The sequence below is a fragment of the Calypte anna genome, chromosome 23 (genome assembly GCF_003957555.1).
Source record: "Calypte anna isolate BGI_N300 chromosome 23, bCalAnn1_v1.p, whole genome shotgun sequence".
NCBI lineage: Eukaryota > Metazoa > Chordata > Aves > Apodiformes > Trochilidae > Calypte > Calypte anna.
The window spans coordinates 4,018,804-4,034,839 of NC_044268.1; the positions used below are offsets into that span (position 1 = coordinate 4,018,804).

General features: G+C 46.1%; 1 protein-coding gene across 7 annotated transcripts in view; it reads left to right on the forward strand.

Moving 5' to 3' along the window:
* The window catches only part of NFYC (nuclear transcription factor Y subunit gamma), a 29,656-nt gene extending 16,028 nt beyond the window's left edge, over nucleotides 1-13,628 (forward strand). For 2 of the 7 annotated variants that reach the window (XM_030464212.1, XM_030464213.1), the window contains exons 4-11: nucleotides 2,472-2,543; nucleotides 4,007-4,120; nucleotides 4,676-4,771; nucleotides 7,754-7,927; nucleotides 8,240-8,398; nucleotides 11,741-11,848; nucleotides 12,559-12,618; nucleotides 13,126-13,628. In XM_030464212.1, coding sequence (XP_030320072.1) covers nucleotides 2,472-2,543; nucleotides 4,007-4,120; nucleotides 4,676-4,771; nucleotides 7,754-7,927; nucleotides 8,240-8,398; nucleotides 11,741-11,848; nucleotides 12,559-12,618; nucleotides 13,126-13,245 — 903 coding nt within the window. In that variant the 3' untranslated portion in view covers nucleotides 13,246-13,628. The remainder of the gene's footprint in view (nucleotides 1-2,471; nucleotides 2,544-4,006; nucleotides 4,121-4,675; nucleotides 4,772-7,753; nucleotides 7,928-8,239; nucleotides 8,399-11,740; nucleotides 11,849-12,558; nucleotides 12,619-13,125) is intronic. The other 5 variants (XM_030464214.1, XM_030464215.1, XM_030464216.1 and 2 more) reach the window with 5 other exon arrangements.
* The last annotated feature ends 2,408 nt before the right edge of the window (nucleotides 13,629-16,036 follow it).

The following is a 16,036-nucleotide window of genomic DNA, read 5'->3' on the forward strand; positions in this document are numbered from 1 at the left end:
ATACAGTCCTCCTGAAAGCACAACTCCCCTGCTTTGAATGGAGCTGAAAACAAAAGAACTCCAGTTGAAGACAGGCTGTTCAAAATGAAAACCCCAATCCACCAGCCTGAAGATAAGCTGCTTTTTTCAGCTTGTGTGCAGATAGTTGATTAAAGAAACAGATGTAGAAATTTGTATGCATAACCAGAATTAATTACTTTCCTCTTTCAGCACAGTGAATTCTTGTGTTCCAGAGCTGTAGTTTGTCTTCATCTCCACATGAAAGGGTTTTCATTCTGCAGCTTATCGAGTACCAGCAGCTTCATTTTTAACTGGTGTTGTGAATCTATTTATTGCATTGCAAGCTAGTAAGTCATTGAAAATTTAACTGAGGACAGTGAAGGGAGCTGGAAAGGAAAAGGGATAGCTGCAAAACATTCCTGTGCAGTTGTCCCTTGAGCAATCAAATCCTGAAATGGATTTCATGTCATGGAAAGTGCTCCTCTGGATGTGCATGTAAGTAAACTTATAGCTCCTCTGCATGTACTGCAGAGCAGAGGGTGGAGCAGCTGCTGGATGAAAAGCCTGCTTTGGTTCCCTGCTTTTTGGGGCTGTTCTGCCTGCCTGGGTTTATGTGTTTGTCTTGTGCCACTAGTATCTGGAATTCAGGGGGAAAAAAACAAGGGAGCTGCTTGAGAAGAACAACCCAGAGCTCCCTCTGCTCTGCCCTGTATCACAGGAAGGGCTGTAGCCTGGGCTTGGAGAAATCAGGAACAGGACCAGGCTGAAACCAGCCTTTCAGTTCCACAGTGAGTTAGCAGAGGCCTGTGAAAACATTGAGACCTAATTTGGAAAAAAGAAAAGATGAAGAATTGGTTGTCTGAAGCTTGTTCTGCTGGGCAGTAGCCAGGACTGGTCATGCTTCCCTTCACCATGGTACCCACGTATTAATTTTGATTTATGTGGCATTTGCCTGTCTGCCTTAAAGGAGTAAAGAAGCTTGAATTTTTTTCTTATTTTCCCACTGTCTCTCCTTTCTAAAGATGTTAATAGTGTTGTACTCATGCATGTCTACTTGCAGTTATGCTGTTCACAGAAGTTAATGTACTGAAGACTGTTGGAAAGTTTTACAAATTAGAAGTTTTGCCCTTATCTTCCTTTAAGGCTTGCTCAGAGCTCCCAAAGCTTGTTAAAAAGGAAAGAGCTTTTTAAAAAAAGTTACAAAATGCTATCCTGAGCACACTGTGTGTCCAGGCACAGGTCCCAGCCCTGCTGCCCTCTTCTCCCATTGCCCCAAATCCTTCCAAGTGTTCACCAGCAGGATGCAGCAGCCCTGGACACTCCTTGCAAGGAATTGCCCATCCCTCAAATGAATTCCAATTTGCAGCTCTGTGTTTCCAGGAACACCCCATTCAGGTTTTTGTACAGAATGAAGGCACAGGGTTGGGTTTTAATCTATGCAAATATAAAATAATGTAGCTAAATATATTTTTTTAATAACTAAATGAACAAAAATGCTCCCTGCTGGCCTGTGGGCTGGACCACGCACAACCTCTGGGTTTTGCTTCAATAGAAAAGAGCATTTTCAGCATTTTTCCCCTCTTTTGTTTCTCTAACAAGTCTTGCAGTGCTTTCTTCCCCAGAGAAATGAGTTTCCTTTTATTTTCTGTGACATTTTTGTTAAGAAGTGGTTTCTTTAGCAGCCCCTTATGGGTAGGGATTCTGTGTTCCTGATGCAAGTGTGTGTACCCTCAGCCTTTCTCCCTTTTTAAGAGGCTTCCCATACCAATACAATGTATTTTTATTTATTTGTATTATTATTCCTCTTTCCATCTTCAGAGAAGGAGACCACAGTTTGTAGGGAACCTCAGCTCACTGACCCCAGGAGCTCTTCTAAACCAACCTTACTCCACGTTGAGTCAACAGTTCTCTTTGCTGGGAAATGGGAAGAAATCCATCTAAAAACAGGAATAGAAGAGATCTTTTCTTTTTTTTAACCAAGATTCTTCCAGGCTTTTTAAAACCAAAATTGGTATTGGGCAACAGGGAAGTACAAATAAAGCAAAGAGGATTTCATCCTGTGGCCCCATCCAGCTCTTGTTTGCCTTCATTTTCTCTTGTGACTTTCTGTAAATTCCAATGGTTTCTGGGTCCTGAGACAGCTAATTGAATTAGTTGCCTCAAATATAAATAGATGCAGAAATGTGTGACATTAGAAACACTCTGTTCTGCAGAATGGCTTCAACTTTGAGGTGAAATAGTAGATACAAGTGTCTGATAGGAGATTTAACTAGAATTACCATTATAAAATACAGAAAAGTAGCTAAGAATTGGTGGGCCTGAGAGGAAGCTCACAGAAAATGAGTTATTTTTATAAATCTCATTTTAGGCAGTTGAGTTCTGACAGCACAGGCCTGATTTAACATCTTATCTTACCTGTGTTTTCAAATAAGTATCAGTAAAGAGTCTTTTAAATGTGCATCTCTCTGCAGAAAGACTTCAGAGTTCAAGAACTCCCTCTGGCTCGTATTAAGAAGATAATGAAGCTAGATGAAGATGTGAAGGTACTCTCATGGGTTTGTTCTTAAGTATTTATAACCCTTTTGGTGGATACTGTAGCTGTAATTCCTTGCAGTTCATTACTTATCATAATATATTGTTATTTTAAAGCACATTTCAACAGTTGCCCTCAGCACAGTATTAGCTGGCCTTGTACCATTGAACTGAGCTGGGAAAACAAAATCATGTAGGATCTTTGCTCAAGACTTGTCCAGTTTTGCTTTTTTTCTGGTAAATACCAGTCTAATGTATAATTCTTTGTGTTCCCTGTGTTTTCTAGTCCTCAACTCTCTTTCCTCATTTTTCCTCCTTGTTTCTCTCTCAAAGCTAGAGAGTGTTTAGTATGAAGAGTGGTATCTCTTCAATGTGTGCTGCACTGTTTCAAGCTTTATGGTAAAACAAAAAGAAGTAATAATTCAGTATTTGAGCTGAACCCTTGACACCTGACTGATGATGAGAACACGTGAACTGACTCATCAAAACTTACTGACATAAAGGAAAGGAGAAGGGAATCACCTGCAGGGTTTTACTCCTGTCCTGCTCCAGTCTCCCTTTGGTTTTTAAGTTGGAAAACTGTCAAAACACTTAACTCCTGAGGGACAAGATAATAGTTTGCACTTTCTTCTTGTTTTTCTCAATGTGACACCATCCTTCTGTTAGCACAACCTTTAACATTTAAATGAGACCCTGGAAAGGTGTGTGTTTGCCTTCCTGCACAAGGGAGCCATTCATTCAGCCTGGCAGGGGAAGGAGCCAGGAGGTCCCAGGTCAGTGTCTGAGCTGAACAAGTGCCAGATTTTTGATGAAGAAGGGGAAGATGAGATTTTCAGGCAGGGCAAGGGGCAGAGGGAAGGCTCTGGCTTGTCTGGCAGGTTATAGAACAAGAAGGTTGTGCTGGGGAGTAAGTGTTAAAGCCAAGGCAGCTAATGGTGAAACTGCTTAATCTGAGTAAAACTGGACTAGATACTTTTTAAGGAAGAGGAATTTGGTGAGGCAGCCTTTCCTCATGCCTACAAACCTCCTTTGCAGCTTCAGCATTCATTGCAGATTCTGTGCATGTTACAACTATAAAGTGAGGACCAGCCTTAAAATGAGCCCTAGCCCTGTCCTCTTCAGTTTCCAAATTGTTTCTGGAGGTGCCAGGGCACTGCCCGGAGAAGCTGCTGGTTGGCAGCCCCTAGAGGAATGTGAGCTGATGTCACCAACCCTTATCCAGCACAATACAGAGCTGACATCTGAGTTCTGAGACAGGTTTTAGGTGCCCAGTACTGGTAACACTGCCCTGAACCTGAGGCAGGTGACTCTTAGGACTCTCAGACCCATGTTCTGATGCGGAAACTCCCCCAGGTTCCCTGGTGAGCAGTGCAGCTTCTCAGATGGGATCAACACCATAGAGTGACAGCCACTCCTTTGCAGTGTTAGAATACTGATGGTGAACTTTAAACACAAAGTGTGAATTGAATTGCAGATGATCAGTGCTGAAGCCCCTGTGTTGTTTGCCAAGGCAGCTCAGATATTCATAACAGAACTGACCCTGAGAGCCTGGATCCACACAGAAGACAACAAGCGCAGGACTCTGCAGGTAATGGAGCTGCTCCCTCCTTCAGGAGCTCTCCAGCTTTGTTGCCACAATACCATGTGGCATGTTTTGTAGACAGGAACTTTAGTACCTGTGTTTATTGCTACAGGCCTCTGGAAAAAGCATGGTGGCCACTGGAACTGAAATGCTTTTTTCTTAGTTTGTGTTCAGAAAACCCCCCAAACAAACAGTAAAACAAATGAACAAAACCCAACAAAAAACAAAGCTGCAGCTGTGAGCTACCTCTGACCTGCTCTAAAGACTGTAGCTCTTGAACTTCTGGCTGATTTCTGTGGAGTAGCAGTTCTAATCTAAACTTGTAGATGTTAGTTTGTTTTGGTAAATGTATAGATTAAAACCAAAATACCTCCTCCAGACCAGATTGCTGGTTTTTCTGTAGTGGGAGGCTCTCAATAATAGCCTTTTTTTTTTTTTTTAAGTAGTTCCAGACTAAACTGTAGACTTTTTTACAGTTAAAACTAAAAAGCTCTAACTTATCCAGTGACAAAAACACTTCTAAAGCTGAAAAATTTTTTTTTTTTTTTTTTTTTTCTGCAGAGGAATGACATTGCCATGGCAATTACCAAGTTTGATCAGTTTGACTTTCTGATTGATATTGTTCCAAGAGATGAGCTGAAGCCTCCAAAGCGCCAGGTGAGACATGATGATTGCCTTGGTGTCTGCCCTTTCCTTGGAGTGATATCATTTCCTAATTAAAAGAGAGGTGATAAAACAATACAGATTTAAACACAAGGTTTGTGTCTGCCACTCTTGCATGTTTATTTACAGTGAATTTCCTTATGGAACTAGAGCTTGAGTGGAGATTGACAGAAGTCTGATTGAATTGGCAAAACCATCACTGAATAGCTCTGATGCCAAATGTTGGCAGTGATAAAAAAACATTAAGAGAGTGTGCTGAGTCTGCATTCTTTGACTTGTAACAGGAGAAAGAAGCTTCTTTGCTTCAGAGTCCCCTCCCCTGCCTCCTTTGGGGCAGTCAGTGCTACTGTAAACATCCTTGACTGGAAGCTGGAAGGTGCTGGAAGGAGCTTTCAGTCGGATGTTTACAGCAGCAGGCTGCTGCACTCCTCTGAAACTCAACAGGCTCCTGTTGAACAGAGCACTTCTTGCCCTCTGTGTTTGAGATGGGGCTGAAAATGCCATGAGGTTGGGTGGAAGCTCAATCTTGATGCCTTAAATGCACAGAGAAACAGATCCAGCACCTGGTAGGCTCATTTCTGACCTTTACCTAGAAGGTTGGTGCTTTGGTGCTTGGAAGTTGATCTCCTCATGAGAAGGTGCTGGCAGGTCTGGTGTCAGGGCTGCCATCAGTGCCCTTCTCCTGGGGAGCAGCTGTGGGGATAATGCTGCACCTCCCACAGCACCTCCAGGAGTCCCAGATGGAGCCATTCTGTTCTTTTAAGTGCCTCATTCAGTTATTCTGCTGTGTAGTACTATTTTCAGAAGTTCTCAGTGTTTGGGAAGGAGAACACTGTCCATATCTTTTCCTTGTGGGAACCTTTCAGTTCACATCAGAGTATTCTGATGACAGGACATTCAAGTTCTGTAATCCAGTGAAGAATTTGAGGTGTGTTCCATGCACACAGGATGCTCCTTTCACTTGTGATGATCCATCACACCAGAGCTATGTCTTTCGGGTTGCACAGCATCAGCAGTGAAACCCTGATGGTTTTTGATTTGAAATAGGCTTTAGAAATCTGTCTCTTGCTGGTACATCCACTGCCTGTGAACACTGCAGGATCACTAGAAATGCTTCTTGGGGCAGGAGAAGTTTGATGGAGAGCTGACTGCCTGAGCAAAAGGTAGGTTAGGACACTGCAGAGGAAAATACTCCTTTGGTTGAGCAGTGTTGCAAAGTGGCTGCCTGGAGGCTGACAGCCTGCACTTCTTGGCTGGGGGTACAATCTGTATTTTATCTCTACCACTGTTTGACAAGTTAGTTTTGGTTACGTGGAAGAGCTGGGAATGGAACCATGACTGTTTTGTTGCTCTGGTAACCAGAGCTGGGGCTTGAAAATAAAAGATGGCAAACGATGTAACCCAGTTCAAGCAGATTTGTATTTAAATCCTGGTTTGCCTGTAGCAAACACAACTTAACCTGGAATAGATACAGAAGTACTCAGCTGCTGTAATTGTTTCAGGATCAGCTAAGAACTGAGGACTAGAGGGTTCTAGAAATAACATCCAAGGTCTGGGCTGTACAGAAACCACTGCAGCTCTTCTGTGTGTGCAGTGTTATGGTTAACTGCAGCCATCTCCTCTTGAATAGATATTTTACTTGTTATTGATCCCTCTCCCAAAGGATTTGGTGGAGTGAGTAGCAACTACCATGTGTAGGAAGTGCAGTAAGAGTTTAATTGCAGTGCTGTGGGATAGTGCTGATGTTTGTTCTGAGAGCCAGGCTCAAAAGTCCCTTCTTGATGACATCCAACTGTGAACAGCTTCGTCCTTGGGGGTAATTTTCTGGTAGGCTAGTGAGAAACCTCCCAATAATCAGTGTTTTCTTTAGTTGCTGTCCCTCTGAGCCACCAGCATCTAACCTGAAGGGCTCCCATACTCCAGCCTGATGCCCATCTAGACAACAGTGATCTTGTTTAATGTGAATCTTTCTTTTCCTGTCCAGCTGGATGCACTGAAGGTAATCCATGAGCAGTGTAACTCAGGGGAGTCGAGCAGACTCGTGTGAGTTGGAATCCACCATGTTGTAGCACGTGTAAACATCCTACACTCTCAGCTGTGAACTCGAGGTGGCTGGGAGAGGATTGTTTACGCCTTCTGCCATGGGGTGAACATCTGGTGAGCTGCATCTTCCATAAGGTGCAAGATCAAACTGCTCCCTCTGGGGTGCTGCAGAATTTTGATTCTTGAGTCCTAACAGCTTGCCACTTAACATAATCTCTGAAAATCCACTTCTTTGCCTGAAATATTGTTAATCAGAAGAGGCTTTTCTCTCCTAAAGACAGGCTTGGAGAAAATGAAACAGCAGTGTCAGAGCCTGTGCTGCTGACAGTGAGCTAGAGCAGAGCCTTTTGCTGCTTCACACTGTTGAGATATTCCTGCCACCAGCAGAATCAGGCTGTTTAGTTCTGGAAAAGCTGGATTTAAATAAATAAACAAACACAAGCACGACAGTATGCATCACATCTGTGGCTTCTGTTCCCAGGGGTTTAACATCAGAGCTAGAGTGAAGTTTGTGTTGGGCACATAGGCTAAGAGGGGTTTGGTGGCAGATGAGGCTTTGTAGGTCTTCCTGGTACATTTGTTAAGATAACTCTGTTAAGATAACTGGTGATGATGGAATTCACTGATGCAGAGTCGCCTGCTTTTCAGCTAGGGTAATTTTCCTCATTTGTTTTTCATAATGAAATTGGTGACTACATTATTCCACCTAGGGCATTGGAAATGGGTTTTATTTCCCTGTAGCTGAATAAATGAGGAAACCCGTTTGGGTTTGTCATTTCACATTTACTTAAACTGTTAGGAACAAAGTACTTCAGATACTTTCCCATGGAGCATGCTTCTTGGCGGGGTGGTGGTGGTGTTCCAGCTGGGGTTGGGGTGTTTGGGTGTTGACCTCTTTCCTCCCTGTTTACCTGTCTCTTCTCTGTGCTGCAGGAGGAGGTGCGCCAGGCTGTCACCCCAGCTGAGCCTGTGCAGTATTATTTCACCCTTGCACAGCAACCTGCAGCAGTGCAGGTGCAGGGACAGCAGCAGGGACAGCAGACCACTACCTCCACAACCACCATCCAGCCAGGACAGATCATCATTGCCCAGCCACAGCAGGGGCAGGTGAGCCACCAGCAGTGTCCCCACCACCCGTGACACCAGCAACTCACCCGTGCCTAATGTCTTGCAGAACCCTGCTCTTACTGCTCAGAACAGTTAAGAATCACATAGAAATGTGTTTTCTGGTCATGACCAGGTGCTCAGATACCTTAGAAACAAGGGTCATCTAGGTCCTGGATTCCCCCTGTGCTGATTTCAGCATCAACACGTAGCAGTGGGTGTAGGAAGCAGTCTGTCTGTTACAGTCTCTGTATCTTGTGGCTGTTTCACCCGTGTTCAGTCCTGGCTTGGTCCTTCTCCCCGTTCTGAATGCAGAGCACCCCCGTGACCATGCAGGTTGGAGAAGGCCAGCAGGTACAGATAGTGCAGGCCCAGCCTCAAGGACAGACCCAGCAGGCTCAGAGTGGAACTGGGCAGACCATGCAAGTCATGCAGCAGATCATCACCAACACAGGAGAAATCCAGCAAATACCGGTAAGATTTTAGCAGTAGAAATGTGGACCAGTCCTGCCAGCAAACTGTCTGCTGGTGTTCTGGCATGAGACTGTACATGGATGCTTCTCAAGTGTAAGAGGAAGTTTGGATTGAGTGGTGTGTTTCCTGCACATAGAGAGGAAAACTAACCAAGTGTGACATGAAGGAGGGAAATAAGTCCAACCCATCTAGTGTAGACTCCTTGCCCACACCAGCCACTCTCCCCTGAGTGATGTAGTTATGAGTAGCAAGCACTAAATAAAATACCTATGTCATAAGAAATATTTCTACAAAGTGTTTTGAGCTGGTTAGAGGCTTTGCAGAACCAAAAAGTAATTCTTCACTTTCACATCAGTGCAGACTTGCTGTGGCCTTAAGAATGGGATTTTGAGGACCCAGCACCAGCAGTGACATTCTGGCTTGTGTCCTAGGTAAACACATGGGGCAAAAAAATGTCCCCTCTCTGTAGCTTATAGTCACAACAAAGCTGGGGCTTTTGGTTCCCATGTGGAAAATTTCACACCTCTTTAAAGAAAAAAAAAAAAAAATCCACTTAGTGCTGTGTGCTTAACCAGCAACCCAAAGGTCAGACCAAGTGCCCAAGACAAGCATTTCACTTCTCTTTGATTCCTGTTACTGATTGTACCAGCAGCTGTGACAAAGTGGATCTTTCACACAAGTTTTGATTTTCAGGATTTGCTAAGCTTCCCTCTGTACGTCTGGCAAATGTTTGTGCTTTGACATAGCATCTTAAAAAGCTTTAGATTTGGGATGTTGCCAGATTTTTCCTGTTCAGTTCCAGATTCTTTTCATCTCTTTAAATCTTCAGCTGATTCCTACTCCTTGGTCAGAAAGCAAGTGTACTGCTTGCCAAATATTGTGGCTTACTACAAGCAACCCCTTTTTTCTTCTCTGCATTCTCAACAACATCTCTTTTACTTTTTTTTCTCTTTTTTCTTCCTTATGAAAGTCTTTCCAAGATACTTGTTCTTCAAAATGCTTTGGAAGAAAATCTCCACCTCCAGCCTAAGTGAATCCATTACAATACTGAACATTTCAGCTTCCTCTTGGTTCTGCAGTGGAAGAGCAATCCAGACTTGTTTTCCAGTTGCTTCCTGTGGATGCTTCACTCCCAACAAGGAGGGGAGGCTTGGAGATAGGATTTATGAAGTATCTGTGAAGGGGCCCATAACCTTCTGCAGAAAGCACTGTTCTCCACCTAGGTGGATCCTGATGCAAATGCTCCTGTGTTTTAGCAGTGTGAGAGTGGAGGCTTTTTAATTTGTCTGGTTTTGGCCAAGCATCTGCTTCTACCTTCCTCTTGCCTGGGAGCACTGAAGAACAGGGACCTGTGCCTTCTCCTCAGAAAACTCTTATGCTGCAAGCGTGAGACAGTGCTGACAAGTGCCTGGGTCTGGGATCTCCTGTCTTTGGGAGCACTTGGGTCTCTAAGAAGTGTAAGACTACAAAACAGAGAAACTTGGGATCAGTGCTTTAGTAAAATAGGCACAATTTGCATTTCTGTACCTAGCAGAGATCCTGTTTAGACTGTAATTAAGAGAATTCTTAATCTCAGTGGATTGAAGAACCACAGTTGGTACTGAAGAAGCATCTGTCCCCTTGCTTGCTTCCAGCAAGTGAAGTCAAATAGAAGCTGGAGCCATGTACTCACTGCAAGAGCTTTTAGTGCCCTACCCTGGCAAGCACGTTTTGTTTGGTTTCACTGAATTCCAGGCTTTGGTCTCTGCTGTCTGTTCTGCTCCCTCTGCTGTGCTTTTATTTTCCCCTGGAGTTCCCTTTTTCTCTGGATGCAGTTAGTGCTGTGTTCTGGTGCTTCCTTTTCACTCTGGGATCTGTTCAGCAAAGAATCTTTCAGAACACAAATGTGACAGCTGGAAACACTCTCATGAAACTGGTAGTGCCTTTGGCAGTTCTAGGAGTGTTGGGAGAATCATACTTACATTCTCTGCTGCTTTTTCACATGTCCCTGGTATTATGTACACTTTTCTACTGCAATTTACTGTTGAGGACCATGGGTTGCCTATGGAAAGCTGAGTTATTTCTTATAAGCTGAGAAAAACTGGAAGAATGTGTCTAAATCAATTAAATGGTAATTACTTGTTTTTCCACATTAACTTTGTGTTGCTTTTAATTTGTGTCTCAGCTAGACTGCATTGGGCAGGTTCTTTGGAGTTTCCTCTCATTTTTGGAAGAATGCTCTTAATTGCTTTCACCCATTCAGTAACTAGTGTAGTTAAAATGGATGCCCTCAGTGTGGCAAACATGATGTGCTGGCAGATCTCAGTGCATTAACAGATTCCTTATTGAGAAGTTTATGCTCATGTGGTGTTTAGTTTATTTGCTCTTGAAATAATAGTGGAGCTTTTAGGCACAGTTGGTGAAGTCCACAGGGTTTGTGTAAATGCCAAGACCATGCTCTAGGCACTTGAACCTTTGTCAGTGAGCAGTTTCCAAGTACTTCATATGTCTGTCCCCTTTTTAAAAAGAAGAACCAAAACTTAAAACATTTTTAATGCAATTAAGGCTGTGAATCTAAATGTTCTAAAGTCAAATTAAAGAAAATGCAAAATTCAACTGTATATCAATCATACTGTGACATTTTATTGCTTCTCAGATGTGTATTACCTGTTTATATCACAGAAAATGCAAGCTGAGAGTTGAGGTTACTGTGATGACGTTGTCTTTGTATCCCACACCTTTAAGCATCTGATCTTGCAAGATCAGGGTGCAGGAAAAAAATCCCTGTGTGCTATAGACAAAGTACTGACACAGGAAATACTGGCCAGGTGAGGGTTGATGATTGTTGTCAGGGAGTTCCATTAAAAGCTTCTGAATGTATCCTTGGGTTTTGTCATCTCTGCTGCCTTTATTTATGTGAAAATTTCCCATATATTCTTTAATATTTTGGGCAGGATGCAGCAGGAGTGCCACTGTGTGCAGCTACCTCCTCACAGTTCTCTTTACCTGAAGTGATCCATCAGAGTAGTCACTGGGTTCTCGTAACCACAAGGAAAAACCAGTGTTCTAAAGCTCTCAGAAATGTATCAATTAATATGCTTCAGCTACTAACTGCCCACTCCCCATCTGCAGAAAGAACCCACAGCCGTGGTTCCTCAGGGTTTCACTTCAGGAACCCAGCAGAGTTCTGTGGTTGAGGCTTTGGCAGGGCTGTGGTCGTTCCTCCGTTCATCGCCCAGAGCTTCCCCCGTGCCCTCTCTGACTCTGGCTCCTGGTGTGGACACAAGAAGGCAAAGGTTGATGTGTGTCAGGTTGCAGTTACCTGTTTAATTTTCTTTCCCTGCCCCCTCCGCTTGTCTCCAGGTTCAGTTGAATGCTGGCCAGCTGCAGTATATCCGCTTAGCCCAGCCCGTGTCAGGCACCCAGGTAGTCCAGGGGCAGATCCAGACGCTTGCAGCCAATGCACAGCAGGTAGGCACCACAACAGCAGGGCTGACATCAACTGGTAAAGTGTTGTTCCCTAGCTCCTGAAACTGAAAATTCCAGTCGGATTTACACCAACTCTTGGGCTAGGATTCCCACGTTTCTTTTCTTCCTCTGACTTCCATTGGAATAACGAAGCAAGGAGCCTCCTTTACCTGTCCATGAAGGGTGCATGCATATCTGTGTGTGTGTGTGTGTGTGTCTTGCTGTGTAAAGCTCACGCTCCTGAGCTGACTGCAGGTAAAACTTGAGCTCATCACCCTTCTCTTTACTTCTGCTCCTTCTGGCTGGGTGAGGGAGGAGCAGCCACGCAGCAGGTGAGAGTCCAGACCATCGTTGCTGCCAGCAGGTTGTGACCAGTGGCTAAGGGATTCTTCTCTGCCTTCAGGGGACAGGAAGGCTCCTGCTTTTCCTGTCATCCAGGAGGCCACCTCCTCCTGGTGGATGTCAGGGAGAGGATGTGTCTGTGTTGGGTTTGGAATAGCTGAACCCTGCCTTCTTTGTTCTTGACTTGTGGTTAGCACCAGCATGGCTGCAGGCCGGCAGCACAAGCCGTGTCTTACCACACGGTGGGGTAATGAGGTTTGAAAGAGCCTAAAAGCTCTTGAAAGGCAGCAGCAGAATATTGTTAGTGGGCTTCTGGTTCTCTCCCATTCTCCCATGTGCTGTCAGTGATCATCCCTCTCTTATCCTTGCAGATAACACAGACAGAAGTCCAACAAGGACAGCAGCAGTTCAGCCAGTTCACAGATGGGCAGGTAAGAGCTTGGAGTTTTTGAAGCCAAAGACTCTTTGAAAGTCTGCGTGGTCTGGAAAACTGAGTTCTCCTGATAAAGCACTGCTACTGCTGAGCCTTAACCAGGAGCAGGATAAGTGGGTGTTGTGCAGCTTTTCAGGTGAATTCGTTGTGTTTTGGCTCGCTCACCCCAATTTAATCCAATCCCTTGCACTCTGGGTGGGATCTGTTTTAGTCATAAGCAGTTCAGGAGTAAAGGTTTTAACATCTGGCTGCTGCCTGGTGCACAGGTAGCCTGAGCTCTGTTTGGGCATCAGAAACTCACAACATTACTTATGATTTAGCAACAGTTGTGTAGTTGCAATTCATGGTCCGGCTTGGGGACAGATTTTATTTGGACCTGAGAGCTGCTGTTAAAACACCACTAAATTGCAGGGTTCAAGCACAGCGTGTGCTTAGAGGGAGCTGGTGCTGGGTGTGATGAGAACTGACTTGAGTCCTTTCTGTCCCCTGCTTCTGTCTCTGCCAGCAGCTTTACCAGATCCAACAAGTGACCATGCCTGCAGGCCAGGACATCACCCAGCCCATGTTCATTCAGTCCACCAACCAAACCTCAGATGGCCAAGCCACACAGGTGACAGGGGACTGAGTGAGTGGGGACGTTGTAGAAAGTCTCAGCATGGAAAAGAACATGGACCAGGCTGGCCACACCAACCTGGCCTGGTGAATACATCTGCTTCTGTGTATCTGTACTTGATATCAAGCCTATAGTAGGCTGCAACCTCCGGTGCACTATACACCTTCCTCTGGTGGGTATGAGAGAATATCCAGCAGACACTGACAGGAATGCAATATTTTAATTTTTATTTTTAGAAATCAATATTTCGGTGTATTCAGCTGCTTGTCCAAACCCATAGAATGGAAAGAGAACTAATCAAAAGGAATTTGTAGCATCTCATTGAACAATGTAAAACATTTTTATCTAGTAAAATTATTAAAGGGTACTGCATCTGGTTTGTTGTAAGAGCTTTATTCCTGGTATTCTGTTTGTATTTTTTTTTCTCTGAATAGAGCTAGATTCAGTCCTCCCATCTCAATGGTTTATTAGGGGTGGATGGGGGGGAAGTGTGTGTGTGTGTGAGTTAGGTTTTCCTCTCCTACCTCCTTTTTTGGTAAGCTGGAGCATTGGCTATATGCAGCTCAAGGGCAGGGAGTAGGGGAGGAGTAATTAAAGTGAAAACAAAACAAAAAAACATTCCTTGTATGATGACTGTATTTTCTAAGGGCAAAAGTTTCTTTGATTTGGCCTGGTTTATTCCAGAAACACTGATGGAAGTCTGGACAAACCCCAGCCCTGCTGTTAACTCTTGTACTGGCTTCAGTCAATGCATGTAATATAAGCTTCATAAAATGAAATAAATTCACTTTGTAAGATAAGGTGTGTGCTTTCTGTGAGACCCAGCACCCGGCTCCCTGCCAAGCAAAGAGCATCCTGAGCCCTGGGAAAACACAGCACCCCTCAGCAGGGCTTAAGGAGGGGGTGTTGAGTGTGGGGAGGGCTGTGGGTGGGTGCCTGCACCACGGGGGTCTCCACACCCTGCCAGGGGCTGGGTGAATTCAGCTCTCTGCTGCAGGAGGCAGTGAGTTTGTCCCCATGAACCTTGGTGTGTCCAGGGTGGAGCAGTGTGACACAGTTGGCAGTGTGTCCAGGAGCAGTTGGTGGCTTCGTGCAGTGCCAGGGACAGTGCCAGCACTGCCACTTGTTTTCTGCTGGCAGAAGCCCCAGGTTTGCCACCACCTCACCATGAGGAGTGTTTGGATGCTCACATAACCCTGTGCAGGCTGCTTGGCTGCTCTGAGTGCTTCCCCTGGCAGTGCCCAGCGTGGCAGCAGCATCAGAACCACCCCCAGAACCACAGGAGGTGGCTGCTGCTAATGGGGAAAGAAAACTCTGCTTCAGCATTTGCCTGCTGCCAACTGCTAAATCTGGGCCAGGTTGTTCCAGTCAGGTAAAGGAGCTTGCTGCATCACCTGCCCCTCCTGCCCTTTCTAAATACCCATTTCCTAATTCTTTTTTGTTTGTTTTTTTGGAGCCAGCAGTTACTGCAGCAGCACCAGGGGGGCAGCACAGCCCAGCACCTTCCTGACCATCAGCCCTGGGGTGGGCAGAGCTGGGGGTCCTCACCCAGCCCTGGAGCAGCATCTGCTGCCCACGGGAAAGGCAGAGGGGAAAAAACCCTCGGGTGATGGCTCCGCCTGTGGGCCGGGCCAGGGGAGGGACCTTCCCCGGGGCCAGTGTGTGGCCAGTGTGTGGCCAGTGGTCCCTGTCCCCAGCAGCCAAGTCCTCTCTGTCCTCAGCTCCAAGCTGCAGTTGGTCCCTGCAGCTGAATCCTCACCCTCAGCTCTTCACCCTAAGCAGCTGTGTTGAGATATTCAAATTTGAATGGGAATAAATTGATTAAATGTTGGGTCAATGGGAGTGAGACTGCTCCTGAGAGCAGTGCAGGTACCAGGTACCAGCTCCTGCCTCCAGGCGAGGGGGATACTGCTTTTGACATGCTCGGTGTCCTCCCGATGCTTGCCCAGTGAACACGGGAGCTGATCACCCGCAGCTAATGAGCTAATGATGGGGATGAGGCTGGAGCTGTGCTCCCCCCAGCCCCGGGAAGGACTTCTGAAGCACACGGACTTTGTCACACACCCTGCAAACCTCAGACCTTTATAGGAGCCAAAATCTTCAGCACCAGGGGAGCTTCTGAGGGTGCCCACGAGCAGCGTGGGTCGAGGGCACCGTGGGTTCCCGGGGCAGCTCAGTTAGCGTGGGGGGTGATGCTGTGTGAAGGTGGCAGAGGGACCCGGGAGGGTGAAAGCTGAGGAAGAGGAGGAGGCGGCAATGCTTTCCTCCCAGGGCTCGGGTTGAGTTTCTGCTTCTCCTCGGGGGTGATGAGCTCAGCACAACCCTCACGCCGGGGAGCTGGCGTGTTCCCTTCACTGCAGGGTTGGCTGCTGACGGCTGCCCTTCCCCGGGGCTGCCATCTCCTGCCACCCTCTTCCAAGGGAAAGCTCACTGCAGTGAAGGTCACGGTGACATCATGGGGAGCAGGAGCCCCGAGGGCCACCAAGCGTGCAGGGAAAAGTGGCTGGGATGGAGCCTCAGCCCCTCCTGGCACGGGCTCTGGGATCACCATCTGCAGGGAGATGGTGAAAACCTTTCCCTGGGGACCAGATTTGGTTCTTCTCCACTGTGGGACCCTGCTCCATCTCCACAGGGACCTGAAGGCATGGTTTTGGGCCATCCTGGGCCAGGGAGTCCAGGGCTGCAAAGCTCTCTGGAAGTGCTCGTCCTTTGTCCCTTCTGCTGGCACTGGGGCAGGAGCCTCCCTGTTCCTCCCCCGGGGCTGTGCCGGGATGTGCCCCGGTTCCCGGCAGTGATGCTGTTG